Source organism: Lycium ferocissimum, chromosome 12 (genome assembly GCF_029784015.1).
Source record: "Lycium ferocissimum isolate CSIRO_LF1 chromosome 12, AGI_CSIRO_Lferr_CH_V1, whole genome shotgun sequence".
Taxonomy (NCBI): Eukaryota; Viridiplantae; Streptophyta; class Magnoliopsida; order Solanales; family Solanaceae; genus Lycium; species Lycium ferocissimum.
Window position 1 is genome coordinate 44,953,839 of NC_081353.1, and position 23,041 is coordinate 44,976,879.

Here is a 23,041-nt window from a genome sequence, read left to right on the forward strand (position 1 = left end):
TTTCTTTCAGTTTTGCTCTTATCATTACGTAACTACTTAAACTCATTCAAACTATAGTAAATATGAGTAATATAGTAAAATAAAGGGGAAAGATCACGCATGCCCCCATCAAACCAAAATAATTACCCGCCATACCCTCATTACTTTCGTACCCCCAGAAAAAATCAAAAGTATTTACCTAAGATGCCCCCAATTATGATATCAACATGGTATATAAATATACTGAGATGCTATCATGGAAGATGCTTCAGTCCTTCTCTTAGTCCTCCTTGATACTATCATGGTATATAAATATAATGAGACGGTATTATGAATGACCATGTTCATTTATTAAAAATGACACACTTTTCTTGAAAAAAATCTCTATGATACCATCATCTTATATACATATACTGTGATGATACCATGGAGGACTGCTTCAGTCCTTCAATGAGACACTCCTCAGGACCATGGTATCATCGTGCTATATAAATATACTGAGACGGTATCATGGAGGACTGCTTCAGTCCTTTTCTTAGTCCTCCATGATACCGTCATGATATATAAATATACTGAGATGATATCATGGAGGAAGGAGTTTGGGCTAAGGGAGGCACATCGAGTAATTAGTTTGAGCTGGTTGGGTAGAAGCGAAAATAATTTGGGAGGGGGCATGAGCGGGTAATTAGTTTGGGTTGGGCGTGCAATTAGTGATGTTTTCCTTATAATAAACACCTAAGTAATGAGAGCGCAAAATGTATAATAATGCATAAGTAAAAAGGAAATAAGACAGTATATTTTATATTTTTATTTTCACATGATCTAAAGGTAGTAAATGTTCACCAACATGGGTTGTAGTGTGATGATTGGGTCCCTCCATTTTCAATCAGAAGTCTCACTTGTTTGAAAATCCAAAAAAAAAAAGTTAGTAAATTTTATGTTAAATTAAGTCATATAAAATGAAAAGAAAAGGTATAAATCTTTTTTTTTTTGAGTTATTTTTTGTATTAAAAGATAATAAAATCTCCAAAAAAAGAAGTTTATTGTATTTACTCTCTGTGCAAGGTGCTTGCTACTGACTGATAATAAATGAACAAATCCCATATAAAACGAACTAAACACTATAGCTCAAACTCAGAGATTACAAAACCCACAATGAAACCCAAAAAAGAATCAAAGTTAGCAGCCAAATTTTTTTTGGTTAATGAGAGAGAAGAAGGCGGTGCAGATTATGCAGAAGAAGAAAAAGTCAGAGAGGGAGAAATTAGTGATTGTTCCAAAGTTGGTAACTTGGTGTATCATATGCGGGTTAATAATAATTATCTTATACTCCTATGACTTAGTATAAGCATCATATATCTGGTTTGACTAATCTTATTGCCGTTAGGGATTTTAATCCGATATAAACTAGGTTAGTAATAGATAATGCAAATCTTAAAAATTTGCTCCGGTTAATAATGATCTTTGTCACTTTGTTACTTTTGTAGTTCCCTAAATCCAAAAGTGTTAGCATAATTAACATACTTTCAGGCATTTCGTCGAATTTTTCTCTACCTTCCTCATTTCCATTCTTTTCTCGGTTATTATTCCCTCAATTTAATTTATGTATATATTACATTTTAAAAAAAAAAAAAAAAAAAAAAAAGGGCTCCCTCCGTTCTAAATAAAATGAGTGGCTTAAACCTAATCTGAGGCCTTAACAATATACACATACATACGAAATTTGGTGTTGCCTTTTACTTCACATAGTAACATTAATATTTATAATAGTACGAATTAATTCAAATTAATAAGATATTAGCCATATGTTTTACATACATTACCTTGAATGTTGTTACAAAAACTTTATTCAATAACATGAAGATTTGAGTAATTTAGTTCACATTTCTAAAATATTTCTCTTAAAAAGTAGATAGTTTTTTTTTTCTTTTATTATATAAATTTTATACTTCTTTTTACAATCTTCAATATTATCTAAGAGAAAATAAAATCATTAAATCAAACAATTTTATTGATCACTAGGCTCACACCCTAGGGCCATGGGTGCCATAACTGTCTTTTAAACTCATTCAAACTATGGTAAATATGGGAACTCTAATAAAATAAACCCTAATAAATGTCTTTTAAGTGAGTGCAAAATACATATAATGTGCAAAATACATATAATGGATAAGAAAAAAGGATATAAACAGTATATTTTTATATTTTTAATTTGAATATTTTTATTTTACACATGATCCAAAGGTAGTAAATTTTCTGTCAAACTAAGAAAATGTATAAATAAATCTCTCTTTTTTTGAGTTTTTTGTTTAGTATAAAAAATAATAAAATCTTGAAACAAAAGAAGTTTATTGTATTACTCTTTCTGCAAAGTGCTTGCCATGACCAATGCTAATAAATGAACAAATCCCATATAAAACGGACTAAAACACTAAATCCCAAACTCAGATTACAAAACCAACAGTGAAACCCAGGAAAGAATCAAAACAAGCAGCCAACTTTTTTGTTTCATAAACATAAGTAGTACATAGAATATTGTGCAGTTTTGGTGAATGAAAGAGAAAAAAGTGGTGCAGAATATGCATAAGAAGAAAAAGTCATGGAGGAAGAAATTGGTGATTCTTCGAAAGTTGATGATTTGTGCCATAGGTGTAATTACTTTTGTTGCTTTGCTATCCGTACATGTTCATGTTCCTTCAACTGATGTCACTAATAAGTTCCATGACAAACTTCCTAAGGTACAATTGCAACACCTCTCTGTACAATGTAAACTGTTTCTTCAATTATTATTTTCCTCTGTTTCTTGATCTTTCTTTTGTCTATTTCTGTTTCAGTGTGTGTGTCGAATAAATAATTTACTTTTGAAGTTTATTGGAAAATCATATGCAGTTTCTTCAGTAACCCATACATCTGTCCTGTTCTTATGGTTCTGTTTCAAAGTGTGTGTCTGAATTCCATTTCACATTTTTTCATCAAGATGCAATCTTTTTGGTTATTCTTGATATTGGAAAATACTTTCTGAGTCTTTTCTTTGGTTTTAGCAAATAGAATGGATTGTTTGATTGTAGTTCTTATGAACAATATAAACTGCTTCTTCAATTTGTGTTTCCTCTGTTTTCTTGATCTTTGGTTTGAGATTTCTGTTTCAATGTGTGTGTCTTATTAATATTTACCTTTTGAAGTTTGTTGAAAAAATTGTGTACCCATTTGGTCATTTTTTCTGATTTCCATTTCACATTTTTCATCAAAACAGTATCTTTTGGTGATTCTTGATGTTGGAAAATACTTTCCGTGTCCTCTTTATTTCTCAATCTTTGCGTGTTTACGCGTTTTTTACATCTTTTTACAACGGGCGGAGCTACCCTTGTCCAAGGGGAGTTAATTAACATCCTTGCGTCGGAAAATTACACTATTTAGAAATGTTTAATATTTTTTTATTTTTTTTATTTTTTTATGTATATACGCTCAGAGGAATATCTAGCATTTAATTTTGATGAGTTCAACCTTTAAGTTTCTTAGCATTGAACCTATATTATATTTTAAAAGTTATGGATTCAGACCTACTAATTGTGGCAATCTATATGTGGAATCCCATTAACTTCTTCGTGTGTTTTGTTCTTTATATTTTGAATCTCATTAGCTTCTTCGTGTGTTTACTTCTTTATATTTTGAATCCTTGTGGCTCCACCACTATTTACAACCAATATTTTATCTGAAGAAAAGTTATTGAATATTTGAATGAAATGGTGATCAAACATAGCTGAATGGATACAGAGAATTCACATAAGTCGATCCAAACCAGTTTGGGACTGAGGCGTAGCAGTTGTTATTGCTGTTGTTTAGGCTTGTTAATTTTGATTTTTAGTACTGATCCGGGGTGTCTTTAATATTTGTAGCACCATGAGTTTTTGTACCAAAAATTGAGCAGAGAGCGAAGCTTGACTCAAGAATTTGCCCTGCCCCATTTGTCGAAAGCTCCTGTTACTGCTAGCAAGGTTGTATACTCTTACCAAAGTATGTTAATAGTTAATTTTTTGATATTTCATTATTGAAAAAAAAAAAAAAAAATTCTCAAGTAGAATTGAGATTGTGCCATATAGCTAAGTGTTTTTGATACAAAGTAGTTATGTATCTTTCATGTTTTCACTCCTTTAGATTTGACAGTTGGATGGTGCTAGTTGGAATTGGACTTTGGAGAATTTATGGAAACCGCCCCCAAAAAAAGACTATGTTCATTGTGTTGCACCAAGTTCATTGTATACATGTAAGCCCTTTACTTATGAATTCTTGAAAATAGCTTTATTCATATAGGGCCATTCTGTTGCTCATCGTGCATTTAATTCCAGCTCCTCCAGAGTCTCGAGGTTACCTGCTCGTTCATACAAATGGCGGACTCAATCAGATGAGAGCAGGGGTCTGTATTTTTCTACTTCCTTCTCCTTTGTCACACAGTATTTATCGTTCGGTGTCGCGTTTTCTGATTTTGATCTACATTTACCTCCGAGTATACTGCTATTTATACGTCGTTGGACAAGTAAAAAAACCTGGAGTATAAATAACTAGCACTTAAATATTGCAATTATCATTGACTTGGAGTACTGTGTAAATGCACTAGATGTTGAAAGGCGAATTTGTTGAATAAGCAGTTGCTAGTTAACATAATAAGATCAGTTTTATGATACATCAATACCGGTGCCTTGTTTTGGAAACTGGCTGCAGTTTAGAACTTTTAAAATCAGTGACTAGTTCCACCTTTCTAAGCTTGCGAAGTTAAAAGTTAAATCAACAGTTTCGTTGATTAACCTGTCAATCTCTTTTTCCAAATTGAGAACGCCATCTTATGATGTGAAACTGTTACATTGAATATGTCCTTTTGAATGAATGACATAATCTAGGTCAACAGAGTATTTTTATAGGTTTCTTAATTTTTGTGATATTGTACCATTTAGTTTCTATCAAATTCTTCCCTAAGACGAACATCATTCCATAAGCCAGCTTAGACATGCTTCTTCCTAATTCTTTCCTCTCTTAGATAATCGTTTATAGGTGAATATTTTCTCTTTATGTTGAGCCGGTTAACAGTTCAGTTATCCAAAGTTTAGGCAAGTTTATGCATAATTCTTTTGGCTCGTCATTGTTTGAGCTGAAACAGCTATTGTTGCTTTGCAGATATGTGACATGGTTGCTGTTGCTCGTATCATAAAAGCTACTCTTGTAATCCCCGAGCTTGATAAACGCTCGCTTTGGAAGGATTCTAGGTCCGCGATAATAATCCCTTGAAATATCATACTCCATGGCCCCCTTTTTATCCCTTTTTGATTAATCAGCACCATCTGCTATATGTTGATACACTTACTCTTCTCCTCCTAAATTGCAGCAAATTTTCTGATGTGTTTGATGAAGATCATTTCATTAATTCGTTGGTAAATGATGTAAGAATTGTCAAAAAGCTACCGAAGGAACTCGTGTCTGCTACTCGAGTAGTTAAGCATTTCAGAAGTTGGTCCGGTATAGATTACTATGAGAAGGAGATAGCTAGCATGTGGGACGAATACCAGGTACAGTCAAAACTCTCTATAACGACATCGTTTGTCTGGATATTTTTTGGCTGCTATAGCGGAATGCTGTCATAGAGAACATAGAATATAACATAACATGAAAGATCCATTCCACAGAAAACATGGTTATTATAGTGAAATATTGCTATAAAGGATGACTATTATAAAGAGGTCTGACTGTATTTTTGCACATATCTTCACACAAGTTAAGCACAAAAAGAAAAAAAATGGTTTTGGCTAATTTACCCAGCATAATTTTTCAGGTGATTCGAGCAGCCAAGTCTGACTCAAGGTTGGCAAATAATAACCTGCCTCCTGATGTTCAGAAGTTGCGTTGCCGTGCTTGCTATCAAGCCCTCCGATTTGCTCCCCCAATTGAAGCAATGGGCAAGGTGATTTTCATGTTGTTGACACTTATTTTTTGTTTCAGTAATATTTCTTCCGTTTAATTATCAAACAGCCTTTCATGTCATATGCTCTTTTATTTTCAGTTGTTGGCTGATCGAATGCGATCCTATGGTCCATACATTGCTTTACATTTGCGCTACGAAAAAGACATGCTTGCCTTTAGTGGATGCACACATGATCTATCCCCAGAAGAAGCTGAAGAACTAAGGGCAATCAGGTAGGTTATTATGACCTGAAACTAACTGATAAGTAGAACTCAAAAGCACAATGCTTGTAGTAAATGTCTTTTAGAAAGAGTGTATTGGGGCCACTAATTATAGTTTAAGGACAATAACATGCCAAGTAAATTTTTACGACGTTTATCCATAAAGATGATCGAGGTCAAGATTACTATGCAGACCATGGAGGCCTCCATGTTATATCAGCTAAAGTTTACAGATTGATACTGATAACATATATAGAAACAGGTCATAAGTACCATATCTAAACTTATATAGACAGCTAATCTTCACATACTTTGTCCTCCTTAGTCATGTCTAATCAATTTTTCAATAAATGAAATGTGTACATGCTTCTATTTGTACTGGACATCAGCTCTCTGTAAAACATATTTATGCTTATGACCTAGACTATTTGAATTTATTGGTGAGTTGCTTTTATTTCATTAACTCCCGAATTTATAGGGAAAGCATCCCATGGTGGAAAGTGAAAGACATTGACTCTGTACAACAGAGATCCAAGGGCTATTGTCCACTAACTCCAAAGGAGGTCGGGCTGTTCCTTTCTGCTCTTGGATTCACATCGAGCACCCCGATTTATATTGCTGCAGGAGAGATATATGGGGGTGATTCCCATATGTCTGATTTACGGTCGCGCTATCCCTTATTATTGAACAAGGTTTGTTGCCTACAAACCTACCTCAAATAGTTGATATTTTTCTTATATTTTTGTGATCATAAGTTCTGAAATTTAGTAGTCAATCATGCCCATAAACTTGATTTTCTGACGTGTGAAGTGCTAACTAAGATTGAAAGCTTTTATGAACTACTAGATTACACTTTATCATTAAATACCACCACATAGCTTTATTATGAACACTCTCTAAAACACTCACCAGTTCACCTATCTCTTAGAAAAACCTATTGTTAGGATGTTATGGTAAATTATATGAATATCATAAGTAAGTGTAGCAGAATTCAAATATAAGCAATAAAGTAGCACTGAAGAACTAAGTTAGTCTAAATAACCATTTTCTGAAAAACAATACAACTACTCTTTAGTCATCAAAGCTATTCTTTAAGCTTTAAATTATGCCATCTTTCATGCAAACTTCGAAGAGGTTGAATTGTACTTGTGTTTAGTCCAACTTGTACCAGTCCTAGTTGATGTTATCACTGGGCAAGAGATCTTAAGTTCGACAATGTTTTGAAGTCTTTGTGACAGGCCTTTTCATCCTTACTAATCATTTCCTTACTTTGCTCTTACTGGAAAAATTAACAACCAAATTTTTAATTGTAACTGATTATGCAAACGACTCCCATGCTTTCCACGTTATGACTGTAATCATTGAGCGATTGAAAAGATTGATTTACAGTTAGAATGGCCGCTCTGTAATAGTTATGTTTTCCTGAGATTCAAAGAGCAACTTCCCGCTCTTATAAAAATGTAGAACTAGCAGCACCAAGTATTCAAGACGAACGAATTGTTTACATGAGCCTTTTGCCATAATGAAAGGAAACAAATTCTGATGACACATCCCATTTTGCCAAGACATGTTCCTTTTAACTCACACATTTGCCCCTTGAAGATGCAGTTTTATTGTACTGAATCCATCGTCATTACCTAATTGGCTAATCCCAATATTTCCCCTCCATGTTCATGTCTACTACCCGCTTAAAAAAACGATTTCATGTCTTGTCCATCTTGCAGGAAAAGTTGGCATCTGAAGAGGAACTTGAACCATTCAGAAAGCATGCATCTCAATTGGCTGCAATAGATTATATTGTGTCAGTTGAGAGTGAAATATTCATTCCTTCCTACTCCGGAAACATGGCAAGAGCAGTTGAGGGACATCGTCGGTTTCTTGGGCACAGAAAAACAATATCTCCTGATAGGCAAGATCTGTTAACTCCCTCTTAATACTTGGTATTCTAGAAGAACTAGAACTGCCTACTAATATTTTCCTGGTATCATCAGGAAAGCTCTTGTCCGGCTTTTCGACAAAATTGAGCTGGGTACGATGAAAGAGGGGCCAAAACTTTCAAATCGTGTTATCGATATTCACAGAGGAAGGTATGTCCAAGTACAGCTTGTTACCTTAACTCCTTAAGGGCTCGTTTGGTACAAGGGATAAGGATAAATAATCCCGGGATTATATTTGAGATGAATTTATTCCACGTTTGGTTGGGATAAAATGGTGGTATAACTAATCCCGGGATTAGTTATCCCGAGATTGTAGTTTATTTTATCCCTGTGGGATGGTGGAATAACTAATCCCGGGATAATTAATCCGAGATAAGTTATCCTGGGATAACTTGTTTCCAACCAAACGACCCCTAAGTGATAGTAAATCAGACTGCTGGCATAGTAATTTGATTTTTCTATAGAATCCTAAGAGTTACTTGCTTGCAATTTTTGTTTTCCTACGTCTCTCGAGGCTGGTCATGTACCTTTTGTGGTGTATTTAAGTAAATGCGCGCAATGGGATGCGCTTAGAGTGTTCTGTGTCCTTGGCCTGATACAACATATCTAGTGGCAGAGCTAGGATTTTCACTAAGGAGAGTCGAAATGTAATGAAGTAAACACAATGAAGAAGCCAAGCAGATTCAAAATATAGTATTAGCATATATATATATATATAAGGAACTTTTTTCTTTTTTTTTTTTTTTTTTTTTACCTATCTATACAGTGAAATCTTCCAGCGATAGGGTGCCATTTTGCACCTCTTGGATAAAGGTGGCTCCGCCAATGAGCATATCATTACCACATTTATTTTAAACCCACAAAGTGAAGCAATGTTAAGCTCTTTTTTGCTCAATAGTAGTTCAAAAATAGCCTTGTGTATCACACCCCTTTTTGGCTTCTTAGGTTGAAGGCTATGTTCTCTTGAACTCCTATAGTCAGTTGGGTGATTGGGTGACCAAGATATCGCCTTTGGGTACTTGAATTATGTTATTCCTCTACTAATAGTATTTTGTTACACATATTGATATTCCAACAATGAACCAATGTTATGTTACCTAATCTCATTTGTTGGCTTTCGTTGCTCAGGCAAGGATCGCCTAGGAAGAGAAAAGGACCGGTTTCAGGAACAAAGGGAATGGATAGGTTCCGTTCAGAGGAGGCATTTTATGTAAATCCTTTACCAGATTGTTTATGTCAAAAGAAGTTGTCATACACAAACGATTCTCATGCTATCGTATAGTCCAGATGAAGCACCAAATCATATTCTTTTTCTGGAGAAAACAGCCCAAACTTGATTGAAGCTGGACCAGGCATCAGCAATACAGCTGATATGTGTGCTGGATGTATATATACCCGACGAGAATCAGATTATTTTCGTGATTTTCAGGTTTTAGATGATAAAAGAGTATAGTATTTCCATTGAGATGAGGCTTTCCATGCATGGGAAGTTGATCAGATTGAAAGAATAAGCTGTCTCATATTTTGTGTGGGAGGAGGGACTCAAGCACAAGGGTGCACTTGTATAATATCTTTTTGTCCATTCTTGGATGCTTGTCAAAAAATAAAATCCATTCTCGGATTGTCAATAAAAGAATCGTACTCCCTCCTTTTCAATTTATATATATGTCTTACTTCCTTTTAAGTCTATTTCAAAATGAATTTCCTTTTCTGTACTTATTAACGTTAATTCCAACATCCTATGTACATGACATTTTTAAAACCACAAGATTCAATTGTTTTTTGAACTTTTTTAAACTGTATGTCGAGTCAAACTAACACATACATATAATGAAACGGATGGAGTATTAGAATTGAATTCCTCCCTGCATACAGTAGTATATTTTGCTACAAGTGACACCATTGGATCCACTATGAACATATCCAATTTTACATGTCCAATGGTAGCCAGACTTCAGCAATTACGACTGCTGCTTCTGACTTTAGGTGGCCCTTTTGTTTTTTTTTTGTTTTTTTCAGTTCTGTGCCAAAGCGACAAAACTACAAAAAAGAAAAACATAAAAAGGGACAAGATTGCAACTTCCTGTCTTCTCAATGATTATGTAATTCTTTTTTCCATTTTACGTGACACTCTTTCCTTTTTTTAGTTTGTTCGATGAGATGGCGGGAGTAAAAGCCAAGGCCCATTAGAGGTGACTTGTCTTATTGCCCTGGGCAATTCATAGAATTGTCCTTCTTTTGGGGTGGTATTTAAATTTTACCCCTCATATTTGTGGTCTTTAAATTTTGCCCTTCGGCTAAAACTCATAGGTTCCGGGTTCGAACCCCCGCTCAGTCAAAAATTTAAAAAAAAAAAAGTTTAAATTTCGTTTATGCTTTTATAAATGGAGACTTTTAGTTATGTTTAACTAAAAGTCTCCGGCTATGTTTAACTAAAAGTCACGGGGGGCGACTTTGCCTTGAATATATATATATATATATATATATATTTAACTTTTCAAGGTAAACTTTTAGTAATGCTTAACTAAAACGCGCTCATAAAACATAACTAAAAGTACGCCCCATAAGGCGTAAGTTTTTCCTTAAGGCATAACTAAAAGTTTGCCTTATAAGGCAAAGTTTAAATTTTTTATGCCCTCCCAAAATACTCTTTAGTTATGTTTAACTAAAAGTACAGGGGTGCGTACTTTTGTGGCATATATATATATATATATATATATATATTTTTTTTTTTTTTTACTTTTCAAGGTAAACTTTTAGTTATGCCTTAACTCAAAAAGTATACCGCAAAGACATAACTAAAAGTATACCATAAGCATGGAACTTTTCCTTAAGCGCATAACTTAAACTTTGCCTTATAAGGCAAAGTCTATGCCTTAGGGAAAAGTTCTTGCCTTATGGGGCATAATTTTGTTATACCTGATTAAAATTCCGCCCCATAAGGCATAACTAAACTATGTCTTAGGAAAAATTCGCCTTATGGGACAGACTTTTAGTTATGCCGGATCCGACATAACTTTAATTTTTCCTTAAGGATTGTATGTCAGATCCGGCCCTTCGATCTGTCTTGCGAAATTATTTTTTTTTTATTTTATGCTTGAGCGGGGGTTCAACCCGTAACTTCATGTATTCACCTTTCCAAGCGAACAAGACAACTTTAAAGACTACAAATATGAAATGGCAAAATTTAAAGACCACAAATTTGAGGGGCAAAATTTAAAGACCACCCCAAAAGAAGGGCAATCCGCGCAAAAAAATGTATTGCCCTTAAGGATCAAATGCATGTATAATGAGGGAAAGGAAGAAGGTACCGTTGATTGTGTCTATAGAAGATGAAAGGTTATTTTCGAACAATAGTTTATGAAATCATCTTCATATAACTCGTTATAGCTACCATGACATAATAACAAAAGAAATAGAATAATCTGTTAAATAGCACTAAAAAAAATTCTAAACAATATCAGTGCATATTCTTATCTGTTGTATCCTTTATTTGGTTTTTAATTGTGGGTTAAACGTTCTATTCTGCAATTTGTTAGATTGCAAATAACTTCAAGATGATTTGAGGCCCCAGATTCGCAGTATGTAATTTGTTTATGCAATGGTATAGTAGTGTAGCTTCTTGTTGGGTTAAAAATCATCAGTGTCATGAACAAGGACAATGTAGTACATAAAAACACCAACAAGCATAATGTTTTTTGATTAGCTGGATAGTGCTAGCTAGTATAACGAAGAAGATAAACAGTGTGATGGTAACATACAGCTTTTATTGCAGGACATGTTTATCCTCCAACCGACTTCAAGTGTCTTAGCAGACTCTACAGGATGATAACAAGTACAAGATTCCAGTAAATATATTTTGTATTCTAAGTTATCACAAGTAAGGATCCTGAACAATTCTCTTTGTAGCAGAAAACTTATTATAAGCTTACACTAATTCCATTTAGAAAGGCAAAACTTTATTGATCACAATTTGTTCACGGAGAACTTCCTGTCTATTTGAGAGTTCAGATGCAGCAGAGTTGGAACCAAAATATGCCGTTTATAGTGGTCCTGGAAAGGTGCCATTCTCCCTCTGCTCATTCCATCTATCAATCTGCAGCCACAATTAAAGCAAAGCATGTTATCGTCAAAAGGAAACCCAAAAGAAGCTAACAACATGAGCATGTAAAGAAGCACAATATGCACTTGAGTCTACACCTCTAGTTTAACGGATGAGACAAGGTTAGATATCACTCAGTGGCCAGAATATAACAAACTTGCAAACAATTCCTATTCTCCTTCAAAATAATAGATAAAAGATTGCTGTTATAAGAAAAAAATTAGATAAAAGATTGCTTTCACTCGTTTATTTCTATCAAGAATAGGCACATTGGTTCATTTGTTACCACCCCTTTCTTTAAGTATTACCTAATCACTTGCTCACGGAGATATTCATATCTTCGAACTACTGGGATATTGACTTGTTTAGTCTCAGTAATTATGTCAGCAGGATTTTAATTTGAATAACAGCTTTTACCAATGGTAACCACACAGCTCGCTAAGCCAGATCTAGCACAACCACAGCCCCAAGTATGGATGATCCGAGAACTACGGATTCCACCTGCAATAACTTTGCCATGCAATTGGATCATCACTCTACTAAAACCCTCACCCATCAATTAAGTAAAATTAATATCAACACCGATTCAGAGCTCTACCAGTGACCCAATGACTACTCTTAGACCAACTAAACTCTGCACTATGAGACCACTGCTAACATCATTGGACTCCACAGAACTACAGAAGTCAATACCCTCTTGGTCTCTTTACTCTCCAAATTTCACCAATACTTTCATCATCTGAAAAGTGTTCTGCATCCTTTTCTTCAATGTTTTTGTATATAGGGATTTGGTGTCGTATTTTGGGATTGCTCTGCTGTTGAGAAAAGCACCAAGAATCTTTTCTGGTGACCTCACAAATGCTAATAAAGTAAGTTATGCATTCTATATACTCTTAAACCAATCGAGACATTAACATTTCAAGTTTTAGTGATTCTATTACTTGCCAATTCAAATTTATAAATCAAGACTATCACTCCACTTTAGATCCTGTAGAAGGGAAAATTGGTTTCATAAGTGGGCTGGTGACTTCTACTTCAATATTTGCCCATAGTTTAGTTGAACATTTAGATTCGGCATGAGTACACAAGTAAAACCAAGAGCTATACATACATTCCATACATATTAATATGTATACACATAAATACACACATAATACATAATCCAATCTTGCAAAATGCAAAAAGTAAAATACAAATCAAACATACCCATTCACCAGGGCAAAGGGATCGGTAATACTTGGCAAACTTATCACATTCAGGAGCGCCTTCACCTTTTGCAGCTATGCATCTGAAAGACAAACCAACCAAATATATTTGATGCTTCATGGATAGATTACAAAATTACATACAAACACAAAAGAGCAATAGACAGTATAGCTATGTTTACTGACCGATGATATTCAATATATCTTGTGAAGCAGTGCCTTGTCTGATTCGTAGTAGGGAAGCGGAAGTCAGCAGGCGCCGTCTCAAGCTAGTTGACAATCATGACAAAAACAAATCAATAAATAAGACATAGCCAGGACACAGAAAGTCAAAATTGATTTCCCAGTCAATCTAACCTTAATCTCAGGGGTCTCATCCGCGGATTCTTGATTCTCATTCCCAGAAGTCTCATCTTCAGTACTTTCGGCGCTTTCTTCACTGGCAGCCTCTACAGGAGGAGAGGCTTCATTGTTTTCCGGTGCTGCTGAGTCAGAGGCTCCGCTGCTTTCTTCAGATGCAGCAGGCGCAACTTCACTACTCTCAACCGCTGGGGTTTCCTCAGTTTTGGAAGTATCTTCCTCAGATGGAGCAGTTGAAGAGGTCTTAACCTCAGTTTCTTCCACTGGATTTGCCACTGTGGATTTCGCTTCTTTCTCTTTCAGTAAATATTGCTGCACATCCAGGATTTCGAGAAAAAAAAATATCACTTGCTTAAAAAAATCTATCAGGTAAAAGAGAATCTCAGAGGAATAACAAAGCAAATGGTTTTTGATGTGTCGTATAATAGAGCTATTGGAAATCCCACAGAAGTATTGTCAATAAAAATAATTTCCATGGTAGCGCCCACATTCATCAATAATATCCAAATAACAGAAGACTTGAAGAGCTCACAAGCTCGTAAATAGGCAAAGGAGATATGCCATGATTTGGAAAAGAAAGTTTGTCATTTGCTCAAAAATCTTCTATTAGGGAGAAGTGATAAATAATAATAGATTGCTCCATACAGGGCGCAGGGGGCAGTAAACTTTGGACTTACGTAGGTTAAAAACAATACCAAGACAAATTTCAGTATTAGTTTCAGTTACATCTTATGCAGCCAGCTTCTGACAAACATAACGAGTAAATACTTGATAAAGGAAAGCCACTTTCTTTGGCCTTCCTTTTCGTTTACTTCAAATTTTCCGAAAACAGCTTTTTACACAACTTCCTTACCAACCAAACAAAGGTATATTATATTTCCCCTAAACAAAACATATACTGGAAATGAGCCACATGTCTTTTCCTTTATCTTTCTCTTCACTTTTGCACCTAGACACCTTTATAGGCAAATAACAAATTCCATTTACTTTAGTTAGGGATGACAAACGCAGCGGCATGAGGCGGGTGAAGCATTACCCTGCAAGAGTTTTAGCCCACCCGCCCCGCTTAGCATATTCTCTATTTTTACCGCCCCATCTTGTGCAGAACTATTCTGCACCGTTTAATTTTTTTTTTCTTTTTCTCCACTGTTATTTAGCTAAACCTATGAGTTTAACATGTCATTAATCTCTTCTTCTTCTTTTTTAATTTAACCCGAACCACCCTGCTACATTTTTGATTTCAAGAAAAAAGTTTTAACTCGCAACAACCAAAATCCTAAAACATAGAAAGGGAAACAGCAAAATAGTAGCCAATAAACTGAACTTTATCAAATTAGAACTAGCAATAGTGAAACATCTAATGACCATCAGCTGTTTATTTGCTCTCAAAATATTGACTTAGTGGCCATTTGGCCATGAATATTTTTTACTTTTTTCCGCAATTGTATTCGGGAAATCTTGTTTGGCCATAAATTTCCAGAATTTAAAAAAAAACACAAAAATAAGTTGTTTTCACTCCAGATCACTCGGCAAAAATTCAAAAACATCTCGAGTTTGTATTCATGGCCAAACACAACTTCAATTTCCAAATACCATGTTTCACTTTGAAAACAAAAACCCACTTTTTTTCATTGGCCCTTAATTAGAGACCAAATTTTCTCTTTAGTTTCTCTTTGCCTAAGACTTCTCAATCCCTTTTCCAGTTCTATTATTAATAAAAGAAAATGTCTCCTTTTTTTTTTTTTTTTTTTTGCTTTATTAACCAATTTGAGAATTTTTTTTTTTAAAAAAATGCCTCTTCTAATATGCCAATCTATGAATTTAAACCAGATTCAACAATACCAAATTCGTTCATCAAGATTTTTTTTTTTTTTTTTTTTTAAAGAATCAATCAACTACGGCTAAATCCACATTACTGAGATCCACTCTCAGTATTCATTCCTTTCTATTAAAAACAAGGCAAGAATATATCATCAACTATCGAATTAACATTAAACAAAAAAAAAAAAAACACAATTGGACCATCAAAAGATACCAAATCAATAAAAGATACTCCCTATGTCCCAATTTATGTGATACAATTCGAATTTCGAGAATCAAACAAGAAAAAATTTACCGCGATTTATTCATATGTCCTTTAAATTGTTAATTAATGTGACTTATATAGTAGTTTCTAAATATGTAAATTATTTTTCAAAAAATTTAAAAGATTGTAGGTCTAAATTTACGGTCAAAATAAAGGAGTTTGACTCTCGAAATTCGAACTGTATGACGTAAATTGAGATTAAGGAAGTAATGAAAAGAGAATAATAGTACCTCAGACAAAGATGGAGTGGCCATTACAACAAAGGAAATTAGCAGATTGCTTAGGATGTTTTTTATGTACAAAAGTGTAGAAACTAATGGAAAAGTGAAGGCTATGTGCCACTAAGACACGTTGCAGATATTGAGCTAAGGCCCATGGGCCTAATAAGTTCCCTGTCTTTACTGGGCTTTGTAATTTGGGCTTTCTAGTTTTCCATTAGGGACGTTTTTGGACAAATATGATTTTTTTTTTTTTTTTTTTTTTTGTAACTTACATAAATAACTACCTTTTAGGAGCAATTAATAATCCGTAATTATCTTTTTCATATTTACGGTTGGTAACTATATTGGACATTTTCGTTGAATTTGACTGTGTGTGAGTATATTTGAATACACTGTTCAGTTGTATCTAACCTTATCTGATGTCACATGTATTTGACTGTATTTAAATGTATTCGAGTCGCCGAGAAGTTGAATGTATTCATTGTATTTGAATGTATTTTAGCAAAATTTCAAATACACTGTGTACATTCAAAATACATATGAAGTCAAATACATTCAGAGAAGCAAAAAATACATTCAGATACAACACAAGAAGCCAAATACATATGAGATACATATGACGAAATACGCTTAGATATGAGATAAAGGAGAAAAATTCATGGATTCTGGCTAAACGAGATGCATTTTAAAAGGAAGAATACATTCAAAATAGGTCGGATCTCTGGCGAAATATAAAATACCACTGTTTTTTCACCAAAAAATGAAGAATAAATTCAAATCCTTTTAAAAAATACATTGTATTCGGGTGTATTTTATTATTCAAATACACAATTTCTTCTTCGAAATACAGAAATACAAAAAAAAAAAAAAACTCTATGTACACTTAAAAAAGGAGAATACAGTCAAATCCGATTGGATCTCCGGCGAAAATAAAAAATACACTTTAGATCTCTGACTCGCATTTAACCACGCGCCGGTGAACGCAAAATCCTCACTCGCACTCTCCCACGCGCCAGTGAAAACTGCTCCAGTCGAAGTTTAACGCGAGGACTTGGGGATATTTGATTATTTGCAGGAGGTCTCAAGTTTGAAGATTGAAATTTGATTAATCTAGATCTTGATAAAGTCTGAAAAATTTAAAAAGAGATCTGATGACACATAAAGATTTCAAGAACGAGAAGTGGTGAAATTTAATCCATGGCCGGCCAGAATTCATGGTAATCAAGTAGATCTGATCTGAAAATTCCACGAAGTAAGTTCTGCTTGTTCTTCTACGACACCAACATGGAGGCATGTATGACAGAAGCAATGGCGATGAAATGTGGTGGTTGCTTGTGGTTCGCGGAGCTCCGATTTTTCGTCGGAGGAGAGCTCCGGTAGTCATGTGAAGGAGAGGGAAATGAGAGAGGTGATGTTTTCATGGTTCATCGCCGGAGCTCCGGCAGTGGGGCGGCGACATTGCCCTTCGTATGGACTGGTCTTTAATTTTGCCCCTCAAATCACTGGTCTTTAATGTTTGCCATTGCTTCTCATTTAATGAAAAATTTATGGGTCAAAGAACCCTTATCCGCTGGTCTACGAAATCAAAGATTTTGGGCTCGATCCCTAGCAAAGGCGATGAATTTGTTGTTTTCTTACCCGAAAAAAAAAATTCGCAAGGCAACTTTTCATGCCATGTCCGGCATAAGTTGTATAATAACTAATTCACAATGCATAATTTTATAGAAACTTTTCCTTGTCCGGTATAATTTCTGTAGGAATTAAATTTTTTGGCATAAGTTGTGTAGTGCCGAGTGAATTAGTTACTACACGGAAAATTTAATTCCTACAGAAATTATGCTGGATAAGCCATAGTTTAGGGTCATAGATAAGGGTAGGCCGAATTTTTATTTTATTTTTTCGATGTCAAGGATATTTTCGACCACTTTTTGTTACTTAAAGTGTCGAAGGGAAAAAACTAAAGACCAGTGATTTGAGGGGCAAAAATGAAAGACCACCCTAAGATAGGGGCATTCATGCGAATGACCCAAATAATGCGATGGTCATCTTTATGGGAAAATTAAGTTGCTTGTCCATTTGAGCATCTAGTTTGCCAATTTTGGCCCAACTATCCACTTCTTACCCCAATTAACCCTTCGGCAATTTGATTTGCAAGTCTTTCACCCACTGTTTTTTGGATTTGTCTCTGCCGTGGCTTTTTTATCTCCTTCCACATTTTCCATAAGCTCCCCACTCCATTAACTCATTTCCCTTTCCCATATTCTTCTTTCTCTACTCCTCTCTGTTTCTTCTATTTATTTTTCTATTGTTTTTGCTCAGCTAAGTTATGTTTTTGTTTTAACAGATTAGGTCAAGAATTGATTCATCATCAGTGATTTCGATATCTTTTCCTCTATGAGAGCTGTCACGCCCCGAACAATGACTTGGGCAAAACACGGCACTCGGTGCTATACTACATGTGACCGAGCGAACCACATAACTTGCTGAATCATCATGAGGCATACATGAGCGGAAATATAACATGAATGTGATGAGCTTTTATAAAACATGAGAATCATGACATTAATAAAATACTGATTTAAAACATGAATGCAGAAATATCGTAAATGAGCCAAATGGCTATCCGATTCTGAACATCTGACATGATATGTCTGACTATTCTATTCTATGAAACCTCTATCATGAGTCTGAGTGGAAAACATACTTGCTGGGAGAAGGCTCCCAGCATACCTTAGATGCATAGCTATTCATAAAATAAAGAGTTGACTAAACCCCGAATGAGATGGGGCTCACCAATAAGCTGATACGAATTTTGTCCTACTGAGCAGATGCATCGTCCTGTAAATTAGTACCTGCATTGTGAAATGTAGGCTCCCGGGCAATAAAAAGGGGACGTGTCAGCACATTAAATGTACTGGTATGTAAAGCAACTGAATGAAATAACATAGGACATGGAATATCATAATAGAGACTGAACTGAAATATGATCATGAACATGAATATATATACATATATAACATGTGTAAAGTATCGTGAGTAGGGAGAGCAGTAAATATAACCGATAACATGGTCTGGTACTTGCGTCCCTACCGCAGTAACACTCCATACCTTGCTAGGGACATGAGATTTAATAACATTATGAAAGGATCCAGTCATTATGAGAGATCGTCCTAAGCATGGGTGGAGCGATCCTCATCGTACGGTGGCTACGTAGTTTTAGGCTACTTGAAGCCTTCTCGGTAATTAATGCAGCTCCCAAAAGCATGAACATGGAAAATAAGTGACACTTGCTGCCTATGGCTTTTCATGAATCATAACTTGCATCTCCATGGATATCATTCGTCTTATTCTGGCATGAACTTATAAAACATATATAGCTTTTCTTGAAAATATCATAATAGTTCATAAACTTGCATGTAAGAACCCATGGAATGTAAAGTATGGGTTTTCATGGATTACGGATAGATTCTCAATAATCATAATAATGTATCAAGAAAACAATGAAGAATTTATACCAATTTAATACATAATATAACATGGGGCATGGACCTAGGGTTATCATGAACATGGTTAAAAATCCTAGTTTTCGTAAAGCTTCATACTTTATGGAAGAAGAAGCGTGGTGAAGAACAATGATATTCCCATACGTAGATAGCAACCCTACATACCTGGTAATGCTTCAAACTTTAAATAAAAATCTGAACTTGGAAGAAGAATTCTAATCCTTGGTCTTGGATTCCTTTAGGTGGATCTCTTGAAAACCCTATGTTAAGAACATAAAATTCCTACGTAGAATTCATGGGTAATTAATGGAATTCACTTAGGATGGTCTTAAGGAGCTTACCTTGATGCTTGGAGAAGTTGAGAGGAGAGAACTTTCGTTTTAGGGCTTGAGAGGAATGAGACTTATGAAATAAAAACTGAATTCCTATCTTTTAATTGTTTCAGTCGCGGCACTACGTACGGTCCGTAACATTGGACCCTAATGCGTGTCAAAATTCCAGAGAGGGTCTAAGTTTTGAGGTTGGGTTACAGACACTAGATACGAACCGTATCTCGTGTTACGGTCCTTAACGATGAACCGTCCATTGGTCTAAGTTACGAGACGATGATTTTTGAAGCCTTACCCGTTACGGTATGAACGACGGTCTGTCCCTTGAAGCATAATGTTGGGCTTTCTGAACTGAAACATATTTTCGATTCCAACACTCTCCTTCTTGGGTTTCTAACCTCCTGAGCCATGAATATGACTTAGTACGGATTTACGAGGTGTTACAAGAGCATCCCACTGGGTCTGGCTTTGATCATAGAATAATTCAAATAGTGAAAGTTCATGATGCTAACTCTTTCAGATTTCTTATTGGATTTTCTAATAACTTTGCTGGGAGGTGGGGGCCTGATATCTGTGTTACTTCTACATTCATCTCAAACCTCAATTAAAAATATTACTGGATAAAGTTCGATCTTAATTTATTTTTGTAGTCAATTAGGCGTGCCACTTTTTAACTTTCCTTTAGATGTTGATGCTTGTAACAGGAATTGTCGTGGTTTTGATGGTTGAGATTATATATTTCGCATACAATTCAGGAGAAAAACGTAATAGGGTCATTATCTTAAAGCTTTTAATAATGAACGTGTTAGAAGTTTTAAACATAAGAGAAACTTTTGAATTGTTATTACTCTTTCTGCAATGTCGTCGTTCATTTCCACGTCGAAGGTCATTAGGTGTTTAGTTGCACATTAGAACGTGTGCAAACAAAGGTTAGGTATTAATAAACCCGGTTGGGGATTAGAAAATCATGTTCAAGTTTGATGCTTAAGTATAAGAATGTGTATGTAATATATATGTAATGTCTAATGCTGTATAAGGATGTATATGTAAAGATATAAAAGAAGTTGTGCAACTTATATATATATCTATAAGAATAGATGTACTATCTATACACTGCAATTTGAGTTGGTTTCATGTGTTTATACATGATTATACAAAGCATTTATTATATATACAAAGTATATGTAATGTTTATATATAGCTATACAGAACATATACATTATCTATACACCGATGATACAGTAAGTTACATCGATTACAAACTAGATGCATAGGCAGTATATATGGGTTATTTGCCCCATCTTTATCTCCCAAATACTTCAGTCACATACCTGTTTCCCATCCTACCTTAGTCGCTACCGAAACCCCAGCCACCATCAAAACAACGGCGTCATTGTCCTCTTTTCCGTCCCTTTCTTCTTCTGCAGTGTCGAAGAAAATCATCATCAAATTTTCGCCTTCTAAAGCACCTGGAAATAGCTCACCTTCAAACTCCATTGAAAGTTCGGTTGAGCAATCTTCTTCGAGGAGATAGCTCCATTGAGGCGGATCTATCTTTGAGAAAAGACTTTTCATCTTCTTTTTCTTTTTGTATTGAAGTGATTTTTGTATTGTTATGGTGGAACAGTGGTGGTTATGGTCCTGGTAGTGCTTTAAAGGTGGAACGAATGTTTTCTGGTGTATAAACAATATATTTTAGTGTATGTTATTGTATGTCCTATTTATTGCACAGTACATATAGTGACATACATACGACATACAATGACATGCAGTGTGTCTATCATTTTATATGTGTATGTCAATAAATATCAGTTTAGTCATGCGCAGTAAAGTGTATAGATTATCTACGTATGACATACAATATGTGTATATCACTATAATGTGTATGTCAGTGTATATCAGTATTACCATGCACAGTAAAATGTATAGATTGATATATGTATGACATACAATATATATGTATATCACTATATATGTGTATGTCAATGTATATCAGTATAGTCATGTGCGCATAAAGTGTATAGACTGCTATAGGTATGACATACAATGATATACAATGGCATACAAGATACACGTGGAGAGAAGAGTTTTGGAGGTCATGAGAAAGAACTCCAGTGAAAAAAAACCAACATACAGAGTTGGCAGGTGGGATGGGGACAACAACAAAAAATGAAGACTATTATGGGAGAGAAGCTTCCACAATTTTCTGACAGAGCAATGGCGATCATACTCGGTGTGTGAGATGGGTACAATGGCAACTAGGGTTTGTGGAAAGAGAAGACAAAATCTGTAATTTTGTGGGATTTGTAGACGTTAGATATGTTTTGAAACGATTTTGTTGCTATTTTTGGAAAGTTGAATAGTATTTATTGCTAGTTATGGTAATTATGAATTTATTGTCATATATCTAGGAAATTATTCTTTTACTTTACCTCATTAAGAATTTTTTTGAGAGAGTCACGCTCCATACATTTGTCAAGATGACTTATGGTGATTCCTAGATTTTTAAGTAAAATTCTGGTGATTGTCAGGATTTCTTATTTGATACTAGCTAAGATTTGCCTTTACAACAAGCTGTGGTGATTTGTCAGGAAATCTAGTCAAATCCTGCTATAATATTTTTAGCACTTGTGGTTGAATGTCATGATCCGGTTTTTAACAAAGTCGCGATGCCTTTGCTTGATCAAGCGTACCTTCTTGGTTTTTTATTTTGTTCTAGTTCTATTGTGCAATATATCTCAACATAACTCAAAGGAATTTTAAATAAAATAACATTCTGTAAAAAAAAAAAAAAAAAAAAAAAAACTTTCTTTTCTGTTGAATACACTGAAACAAAAGATAATGCAACATTGGAAAAGTATAATGTAGGGTAAATATAGCTTATTTTGAATAGTGCAGGAAAAAATATGACCCTTTCCGTATTTAATAAAATTCAAGGGTTTTTGTCTTTTGAGTTCTTTTTAATGTTTAATTTTAACTTACGTATATTTAGAGTTTAAAATTTATAAGTTACATATATTGCCCACTATAACCCAGAGGATAAGTCGATCCCCTTAATTTTTTTAAGTCCTGATTGACCCATTGTCAAACTCTCTGAGGCTCTAATTAATTCATGCACTCAACTAGTTCGATTTTGGTATCACAATAA

The 23,041-nt window shown here is 34.7% G+C and overlaps 2 protein-coding genes across 2 annotated transcripts; one reads left to right on the top strand and one right to left on the bottom strand.

Annotated features, from left to right (window-relative positions):
- The first annotated feature begins 2,400 nt into the window (after positions 1-2,400).
- Positions 2,401-9,747, top strand: LOC132040640 (O-fucosyltransferase 7-like). Its single transcript, XM_059431294.1, has 12 exons — positions 2,401-2,717; positions 3,876-3,974; positions 4,144-4,243; positions 4,326-4,393; positions 5,149-5,237; positions 5,357-5,537; positions 5,801-5,929; positions 6,029-6,162; positions 6,629-6,842; positions 7,875-8,059; positions 8,142-8,237; positions 9,216-9,747. Exons 1-12 carry the CDS (start codon positions 2,532-2,534, stop codon positions 9,367-9,369), a joined length of 1,635 nt encoding a protein of 544 aa, XP_059287277.1. The 5' UTR covers positions 2,401-2,531; the 3' UTR covers positions 9,370-9,747.
- A 2,087-nt stretch (positions 9,748-11,834) lies between these two features.
- Positions 11,835-16,228, bottom strand: LOC132040027 (cytochrome c oxidase subunit 6b-1-like). The gene is made up of 5 exons (XM_059430629.1): positions 16,071-16,228; positions 13,752-14,066; positions 13,581-13,663; positions 13,396-13,477; positions 11,835-12,183 (listed from the first exon to the last, which is right to left on the bottom strand). Exons 1-5 carry the CDS (start codon positions 16,092-16,094, stop codon positions 12,130-12,132), a joined length of 558 nt encoding a protein of 185 aa, XP_059286612.1. The 5' UTR covers positions 16,095-16,228; the 3' UTR covers positions 11,835-12,129.
- Positions 16,229-23,041: the final 6,813 nt, after the last annotated feature.

Coding starts and splice junctions, on each gene's coding strand:
- LOC132040640 (XM_059431294.1), top strand. CDS start 2,532: ATGAAAGAGAAAAAAGTGGTGCAGAATATGCATAAGAAGAAAAAGTCA. Junction 5,238..5,356: donor TCGCTTTGGAAGGATTCTAG/GTCCGCGATAAT, acceptor CCTAAATTGCAG/CAAATTTTCTGATGTGTTTG. Junction 8,060..8,141: donor AAAACAATATCTCCTGATAG/GCAAGATCTGTT, acceptor TGGTATCATCAG/GAAAGCTCTTGTCCGGCTTT.
- LOC132040027 (XM_059430629.1), bottom strand. CDS start 16,094: ATGGCCACTCCATCTTTGTCTGAG. Junction 14,067..16,070: donor CCACTCCATCTTTGTCTGAG/GTACTATTATTC, acceptor CTGGATGTGCAG/CAATATTTACTGAAAGAGAA. Junction 12,184..13,395: donor CCCTTTGCCCTGGTGAATGG/GTATGTTTGATT, acceptor TTGTGGCTGCAG/ATTGATAGATGGAATGAGCA.